The sequence below is a fragment of the Camellia sinensis genome, chromosome 7 (genome assembly GCF_055761805.1).
Source record: "Camellia sinensis isolate YWXY chromosome 7, ASM5576180v1, whole genome shotgun sequence".
NCBI classification, from domain to species: domain Eukaryota; kingdom Viridiplantae; phylum Streptophyta; class Magnoliopsida; order Ericales; family Theaceae; genus Camellia; species Camellia sinensis.
The window spans coordinates 14,466,364-14,476,176 of record NC_138967.1 but is presented as its reverse complement, the minus strand read 5'-3'; the positions used below and the strand labels follow the sequence as shown (position 1 = coordinate 14,476,176).

The 9,813-nt window shown below is 32.2% G+C and overlaps 1 protein-coding gene across 1 annotated transcript; it reads right to left on the bottom strand.

Annotated features, from left to right (window-relative positions):
* Positions 1–272: 272 nt before the first annotated feature.
* Positions 273–6,933, bottom strand: TSC10A (NAD(P)-binding Rossmann-fold superfamily protein). Its single transcript, XM_028227331.2, has 4 exons — positions 6,270–6,933; positions 4,589–4,736; positions 1,426–1,717; positions 273–452 (listed from the first exon to the last, which is right to left on the bottom strand). Coding segments are annotated over exons 1-4 (975 nt in total). The 5' UTR covers positions 6,804–6,933; the 3' UTR covers positions 273–451.
* Between the last annotated feature and the right edge of the window lie 2,880 nt (positions 6,934–9,813).

Below are 9,813 nucleotides of genomic sequence, written 5' to 3'. Positions count from 1 at the left end.
TAAATAACCAAGAGAAAGACATGAAGAAGAATTAGAAGGAGAGCTTTGCTATAGTTGTTGAGCTTTCTAAGAACAACATTGATTCATGCCACCAAAAAAAAAAAATCACTAATAGCACTAATGTATTGGGGAAAAAAAAGGCATAAGCAGTGAACGTAGCCCGTTGCCATATCATTAGTGGTGTCATTAGAGCAGCATTTTTAGTACTCTCAACCATTTTTCTTCTAAGAAAAACAACACTGGATAAAGAACTGGCAAATTCAGATCAAGCATTGAAGATTTGATTTGAAAATATTTTATTTCCTTCAATTTGTCAAATATTTGATCCCAAAAAAAAAAAAAAATTGCCAGTTACAAGAACCATCCTCATGAATGGACAAAAATCTGTTGTAATCTCCGAAAGCTGCCATGCATAGGACTGTCCCCGTGTCAAGCTCAAAACTTCCAGGATTCTGAAACCAAACAACAAAAATAAAACTTGAATCATTACTTATGCAACTGTCGTTGCAATTTAAGCACTACCTCTTGTGCTACAAGATGGCACCCAAGAACAGCAGTCAGGTTTTCAGTTCAGTTTAGCAATTCTAGACATAAATTTGCAAAAACGAATCCCAAGATAAAAAAAAAGAAGAAGATGACAGCATATAACAAAGAAGGCTGCTGCTTTTCACAGCAAAAAAAGAAAAAGTAAAGGTAGTGCTTATTAAAATTGGAGATCGAAAAGCTTGTTCGAATCATTGTGAGTCGGATACTTAAATGGCACTTACTATATTCTACCAATTACTTGGGATATGGCAGTTGTAAAAATTATTGCAGATCATTTAATCCGATCCAATGTCAATCACTTTTAGAGTAACAGGAAACAATGAAGTGATGAAGCTACATAAAACTTGCAGCTATGTATGAAATCCTAATGTTTCTTTAGAAATGGCATCTTCCAAACACCATGGGGCAATATAATAGGCATCAACTACACTACATCAAAAAATTGGTAAAACATGGGGAGCTTGCAACTATTGCCTATAAATCAAAATCCTAGTTACTCTGTAAATCATTGAATGCAAGAAATATGTTTTTGACTGCTTTGCTTATTGTTTTTTAAAGAATTTAACATAACATAGTTCAATAAAGCTCTATATTGACTAGAAGGAAACCTGAAACACTTTTTGGATTCAAAACAGAAACAAAAGCTTGCATAAAATTATTGAGAACACAACAGAAATCTAATGCCATGCTTATAACGACTGAAATCAGTTCTTATGTAAATTCTCCATCATCCAATAAAGGTCAGATAAATCAATTGTAATTATTTACTTTCAACATTACCAATAAATACTTATCAAATAAATCAGTAACAGAGAATTAATAAAACTACAGGGAAGCAGATTTCTTAATGATAAATTCTCCACCTTATGAATTACTTACTATTTCTTTTGTGCATGCCACTTTTCTATGCTTCCGTACCAATTCCATTGGAAACATAGACCTGCAAGGCGTACTATACCAGCAGTAACCACCTCAACAAATGCCATTAGGTATGATCTTTGAGGGGATAGACCGGCAGTTGCAATGGTCAATAACAGTCCCTCAAAGTTGCAGGGGACAATAAAACTACCAGATTTGATGCCATCCAAAGCTTTCTTGGCAACTTCATCGGCTTTCATTGCACCAGAGGAAGCTGCAATGATACTGGTAAGCTGTGGTCGTTTCTTGTTCTCTGCAATAAGCACAGATCTTTTAGAAAAATATGGGACTAAAAGTCAAATTTCCAAGGGCAACAACAAAATAAAGTTGCTTCAAAATTGTAACTAGAAACAAATTAAACAACAGCCAAGGGCAATGAGTAACAGTGTTCATACAAAAAATTACTCATGCGTTTAAGGCATGCCTCACGCTAAAAATTGAGCCTAAGAGTATTTAAAAGGTGCATCATAGGAACAAAAGAAGATCAGAAAACTTTTTAAATTAAATCCTGTAAGACAAATGCCCAAGGAAGGCATAGAAAATTCACAGCCTTGCACTACTCCTTTTTATTAATTTTTGGTCTTGGACTGCAAAACTCTAAACCTTTAAGGACTATGCTTAACACCTCTCACGTGAACCATCTCAAGCTGATATTAAAAGAAAAAAACAAACAAAAGAGAAAATCATCCTGGTTAGCTGATTGGTTTATAGAAAAATAAAAAGAAAGATGTTTTATTCGTGATAAAGCAGTGGAAGAAAAGGTACTTCAATCTGTTTTCAGTGAGATAAAACTAAAGATTAGACAAAAAGGGAAAGTCTAATTTCTGCAATCCAATATCACAGTCATTCTTGACCCCCAAAAAAAATTAAGATGTTGGTTCATAATAAGTGCCTTTTGGAATTTCCAGAAGAAAATATACAATTCATCTTACTCATTGTTTCCTTGCTTTCTAAAACAAAACATCCTATGGAACCATATAATTATGGATAAATAAAAATATAATACATATTAAAGCCTGTCAGCTGGTTAAAAGAAAAAATAAAATTTCAGTTTTTGCCAAGTTTCTTTCAAGATACATCAAGACTAACTTAGAAAAGGTAAGAAGAAAAGAACAGGCCCATGTGTGTTTGCGGAATATGCTAAGCTGAAACATAATACAATCCAAATGAGAGACCTTCGGCCACGATTTCTTTAGAGAAGCTTTAAATAATGTTTTTTCTTTCATTTTAAATTTTGTATAAGTAGAACTTCAAAGAATGTAATACATGATTCTTATAAAAAAATCTTGCTTCACAAATCTTTGATGTACTGTGAGTTTTTTTTTTTTTATTTATTTATTTTAAATTTCTTCTTCTTCAATAAAAATATAACATTGCTTAAAAAATCTTTGACTTCCTGTGAAGTAACCACATTCTTATTTGAAGAAAGGTTCCCTACAGGCAAGGTACACACCACGCCAACTATAGAAAATATGAATCACGAAATTTGACAAACAAAAACTACTAACATTTTCAGAGGCCCTCAAAAGAAAAAAAGTACTTCAAAAACAAGGATTTTATCAAGAGAATTGATGACTCCTAGATTTCAAAAGCTTATCCATTTCTCTTCTCCCAAATGTACCAAGAAGTAGCATGGGACTTACCTCCAAAATTGTTCCTTATCTCCGACTCCAATCCACCACAGCAAGAATAGACATGTTGCTATCTGTGGTACTGCCCATTTGCTATATGTGGTACCACCCATTTAAAACACAAAGTTCCCAAGAACCCGTGCCAAATTGAAATGTAAAGAATGGTGATCCAACAACTACAACTATCTTCACATTATGCACCTTATTGAATGCACCAACTAATCAAGTAGTGGTTAACAATAACACATTTATCCTCATCAACGGCCAAGAGCCCGAGAGAGAGAGAGAGAGAGAGAGAGAGCTGCCTCTCAGAGTTCCATTGTCTCCAAGTGTACCTAAAAACTTGCACTTTCAAGTAGGGAAACTATATCTTCCAGCCTATTTGAGGTAATATTGAAAAGATAAAAAATACAAAAAAAACAATGCCCAACTAGTACACATTACTGTGTGTTTGGGAGGGAAAAGATTGAGTACATACCTAACCTTTGGCATAATGTACAAAATGGTGGCCCCAAGACTTGAACCCATAGCTTTAAGATTATTAAGCCAAGTCTTAACCATTGAACCAATAGTGACCCCTAGGTAATATTGAAAAGATAATGAAAGAAAAAAAGAAACACTTGGTTCAATCCTCTGAATGCATTCAATATTCCTACACACTATCACATCTCTCTAGGTCACATCTCTCTAGTCCACATCTTCACCCAATCATCTTCACTTCCCAGGGTCACAAAAAATAAGGAACTTCCTCCAAGAGGATATAGTCTCCACAACATGCATCCTTTGAAAACTCTATCCATTAAACATCCTCAATGTTAAATTTCAAGGACTTTCAAATGACTCATTATATTGAAAAATTGCACCCAAACTCCCCACACTGATCTCAATTTTTCGATTCTTAGTAAGATTGAGAAGCTAGAGACATTGTCATGAATATCAATTAAGACTATTTATTTGACATGGAAAGGATCGGCAACAAATGCTTTGTTTCACAAATAGTGTTCCAATAGTTGTTACAAAATCCAAGTCAAGGACTCAAGAAGTGGCAACCACTAATCTAAGAAGCTATGTTAAGATTCATAAACTTTTTCAAAAATAAATAAATAAAAAAAATTTGAAGAAATGAAAGTAATATAGTAATTTCTAACAATGTCATTTCTTGTAGGGGAACAGATAATTAGCAATGCACTTTCTTTTCATTAACATATGTAACCCTCTACAAAATAAATTGTGCATTGAAAACTACATATTCACAGTCTAAATAAGATAAAACTAATGGGTTAATTTTCTTTTCATTAACAGATTTAACTCTCTCCAAAAATTTTAGTGCACTAAGTAAGAACTACATAGCCACAGTCTAAATAAGACAATACTAATGGGTTAAGTTTCATGAAAAATGATGTTTTGGTGTGGCTGCAAATCTGATATCCAGTCTAAGTCTAGGGACTAGCAGTACAACATAACACAAGTTTAGCAGGATCAGAATGCCAAACCTTCCTCCAAACCAGGGGTTTCAGTGTCAGGGGGGAATATAAGAGAGATATGAATGTTATCCGCAATAACTTCCTGTTGAAGTGCTTCTGCCATGCCTCTGAGGCCAAACTTACTAGCTGAGTAAGCAGTGTAACCATAAATACCCACCTACAAATAAAATTTATGGCAATCAGAAGAACAATAATAACCGTTGCATTAGCGCCCAAATGATTCAGTGACAATATGACTCCAAAAATAAATAAAGAAATAAGGTGACATCCAAAATCTAACAATCACCTAGAGTGTGCCTGATGATTGATATATTAGGCTTCTTACTCTGAAATTTCCAATGATCGGGGAGGAAAACAAAAAGAAAGAGACATAGCTGGACAAGGTGAAATTTAGATTTAACAATTTGCTGCAGCACAAAATGGGGGCAGGAAAAGTTCAGTTCTAATATATTGACTGTGTCTCTTTACTCCATTCAATATGCTTCATAACATGAAAAATGAAAATTTTGCTCTGAAAAGCTAAAAACAAACCAACTGAGCTAGCTCAATTGGCCACTCCTATACTCTCTCAAGTCAGGGATTCAATACTTGCCAATGACAAATACTGATTATTTATCCCCCATTACAGGATCTTTCTTTAGTTGTTTATTTCTTTCCTACTAGGGGGCTCTTTCCTGTTTTGATGTAATGGTCGCTGGTGTTGGGCTTGTAGGTAGGTCTCTTGTTGGATTTTCTTATCTAGTTGATTACCCTGTTTAACGTAATTATCAGGCTACTTGTAAATAATTTAGACATCGCGCGTTCTATTTGATATCATGTCATGGAAAAACCATCATAATATTAAAATAAAATTACGGCGTTATTGTCAAAATCTTGACCACCGGTGCATATCATACGAGGAGATACGAATTCTCCAGAAAAGGCCAATTAGCATTAAGGTCCACCGTTATGAGCAACTCCAATGGTATTTGTTGTGCCAAATTTGGCAAGAGGTTTGGCATTACCAAACTCATCACATCATCATGGAAAGTAAACGAAGTGAAAACAGATTGTGATCTTCTCCGTCACATCATCCAACGGTAAGTGTAATACTCTTTTTTTAATTTAAAATAATTATAAATTTGGTGATGGGATTCTCTCTAGTTTTCATCTGGACCAGAGAGGCGTTGTCTGGGCCCACGGGATCCACCACAAGGATCCATTTTGATAATTTGAGTTGTTCGTATTTTAGAGCTCTTAGTGTATATTATTCAAAAAAAAATTAAATTGATCTTATTTTCTCGCATTTGATTTAAAAAAATGAATGGTATATTTTAGAAAACACAAATGCTTTTTTAGAAATGAACATTTATGATTATCAAATCCACCTATTTTTTATATATTTTTTTTATCAATAATATACATAAAGTCCATAAAAAAATGAACCATTCCAATCATCAAAACGGGGACTCAGGTGGGCCTCAAGGCCCAAACAACACCTCTCCATTTCAGATGAGGACTGGAGAGAAGCCTCTCATTAGATATGTAATGATGGAGATTATCAAAGTACCGTGAAAACCTAAACTACGGAAAGCATAAATACATTGATATCCAATTAAAGCTACATTCACAGGAACTTCACACCACAAAGACACAAACACACATATAATTGACAGTAAAAGGACTAGAAATGAAGCATATAGACCTATACCTGACCAGCCTGAGAAGACATAATCGCAATCGAAGCCGGTCCACGGTCTCTCCGATTCTTCATCCCATTCAAAGCGGCCTTAATCAAATGAAAAGTCCCCATCAAATTCACATCGATCATGAACTTCACTTCCTCCAATTCCTGACTCTCCAATTCCTGCGGTACAAAAACTCCTTGATTACACACCAACACATCGACCGGCCCAGCCTCCTCCACCGCCGCCTTCACGGCGGCGAAGTCTCGCACGTCGGCGCTGAAGACGGCGACGTCGATGCCGGTGGAGAGATGGATCGATTGCTTCGCCTCCTCGAGCTTGTCGCGGTTGCGAGCAAGGATGGAGACCCGAGCGCCCTCCGCGGCGGCCTGGCGGGCCATGGCGAGGCCGATGCCGCTCGATCCGCCGGTGATGAACACGTGGCGGCCTTTGATTGGGATTCTGACGGGTTTGGGGCTGACGATGAGGTAGAGGAAGACGAGGAGAGAGAGAGGGAAGAGGAGGATAAGAGAGAGGAAGGCTAGGTTTGAGTCCGCCATTGATGAGAGCTTCGATTAGAGGTCTCTCTCTCTCTCTCTCAAACAAACGAATGTTCGTTAGGACTGAGAGAGTCCGAGAGTCTGACTTTAATTTGATGATATTAGCTAAATTAAAAGAAAATTTATCGACAAATCTCATTGTGAGAAATGATAATCTATTTAGGCTCGGTTTAGAATACGAAGGTGTCGTTTGGAAATAGATTAATTTAGTAATTTTTTAATTATTTAGTTAAAATACGAGTTAAAAAAAATTAATATGTTTAAGATGATTTTTTAGTTTTTTACAAAAAGATGTGCAAAAGTATAGAGAAAAAAGAATTTTTGACTTTTTAGTATGGGTTGTTGGCTTTTTGACTTTTTTTAGTAACTTTTGACTTTTTGGCTAATCCGACTTGTTGCCAAACGAGGCCTAAATAATACAAAAAGTTAAAAAATCACTATTCTATTTAAGTCACGTTATCTTATTTAAATCATATTACCTCTCTAACAAATCACATCAAACCCAACCCAAACCCAACCCATCTAAGCCAATAAATAAAAAAGTACACTTTTTTAGAACATCTCAAACCAACCTAGATTGGATTGGCATGTTTGAAAAAAAGTCAAAAAATTACTATTCTATTTAAGGTCTCGTTAGAGAACAGACTAATTTAGTAACTTCTTCGCTTTTTGACTGAAATATAAATTAAAAAAAACTAATCACCTTGCTTATTTCTACTTTTCAAAAAATATTTTCAGAAAATTTTATTTTTTTATTTTCTCTGTTTTTTTGTTTTTACTGAATTTTTTTAATATTTTAAGCAATTTTTTTACTTTTTAAACACACCTAACATGAATATACCTAAAAAATAAAAAAATTGTAAAAAAAAATCTTTTAAAAATTCACTAAATACAAAAAATACAAGAATTCAGTACATTTTTTTATATTTTTATGTATTTATTAATTTTTTTAAAAAAAATTTCACAATTTTTTTACTTTTTAGATACATCTAAGTGAGATGCATCTAAAAAAGTAAAAAAAAAATGTTTACAATTTAAAAAATATTTACTAAAAACAAAAAAACACGAAAACTAAAAAAGTCAATTTTCAAAAAACTTAATCCAGAAAACTCAAACCAAACACACTGAATATGTTTGAGATGACTTTTTGATTTTTTAAGAAAAAATGTGCAAAAAGTAGAGAGAAAAGAGAATCTTTGACTTTTTGGTATGGATTGTTGGCTTTTTGACTTTTTAGTAACTTTTTGACTTTTTTGCTAAACCGGCTGCTTTCCAAACGAGGCCTAAGTCACATCATCTTATTTAAATTACATCACCTCTCTAACACATCACTTCAAACAGAACCCAAACCCAACCCATATTTCATAAAAAGTCAAAAAGTGCACTTATTTAGATCATCCCAAACAACCCTTTAATCTTATAAAACTTTTTATAGACCAATTAATTTTATTAATTTTAGAAAGTTAAATATAATATATTATTTAAAAATTAGATTTATGATTATACTCTTTTTTTCTATTTTTTTTATATATATATATATATATATTTTTTTTTTTTTCTTTTGTACTAGAAACATAAGGTATATAATATATGAAAATTAAATTTAGGATGAATTTTTATTTGAAAATCTTATTTATTTGATAAATATTTTAAAAATAGTACAAAAACAACTTGAAATATGAGATTCTTCAAACATTTTAAAAATATATGGGATTATTTAAATATTTCAAAAGGAGTATAAAAACTCCTTAATAAACTTTGGATAAATGTATAATTTCAAACTGTAACACTCCAATATAACAATCAAACGTAATACTTTATTGTAACACTCTAAAAAAAATCTCAGTGTACTTTTCTCAAATGTAACACTATAATATAACGCTCCAAAAAACTCTTTAGTATTTTTTTTTTCAAATATAACACTTTAAAAAAATTCCTTAGGGTAACACTCTAATGTAACATACAAAAAAAATTCTTAATGTATAATTCTTAAATGTAACACTCCAAAAAAACATCTTAAGGGTTGTTTGGGATTATCTAAATAAGTGCACTTTTTGTCTTTTTATAAAAAGATGTGCAGAAAAGTAGAGAGGTGATGTGATGAAAAAAAGATAAAAAGATGGATTATATAGGGGATACCAAACCACCCCTTAGTATAACACTCAAATGTAACATACAAAAAAAAAACTTTAATATAACATTCCAAAAAAAAGATGCGGGATTCTTCAAACCATTTCAAAAGAATGTTGGATTCTTGAACCATTCTAAAAGGAATATAAAAATTCACTAGTAAGTTTTGAAAAAAAAGTATATTAATGAGCTTTTTAATATTTTTATGTGTTACATTGAAGTATGTTACATTAGAGAGTTATGTTTGGAATCACATTGATTGAGATGTTAAGTTTGAGAAAAATACACACAGATTTTATTTTTTATTTTTAAGTTACATTGGAGTGTTACATTTGAGAAAAAATACACTAAGAAATTTTTTTGAATGTAACATTTGGAAAAAGTGCACTAATAATTTTTTTTAGTATTAAGGTGTTACATTTGGAAAAAATATACCAATAAATTTTTAATGTGTTACATTGGAGTGTTACGTTATTAGAATGTTACATTAGAGTTTTACGTTTTTATTCGTAATGTGAGATTTGTTTCAGAATAAGGGAAAATTTTAAATTTTTATAGTATAGGTTGTCTAAATGTGTAATTTTAAATTGGGAGAAACTCACTTTATTCATAAAAAATTAAACTCAAATACTTAAGTGACTGTCTTTCTATGTAATTTTCATTTTAATAAAACATTTGGGTTCATAAGAAAAAAAAGAGAACTAAATAATTCACAGGATCACATTTGAAATTTATTGATACTTCACCCAATTATAAATACTCCTAATTTTGTGTAAAATATAATTTTTTCTCCGTAATTTTAAAAATTATATTTTATTTATTAAAGTTTTTAATTTTATAGTAAATAATTATTTTTATGAATTATTAAAGTTTTTAATTT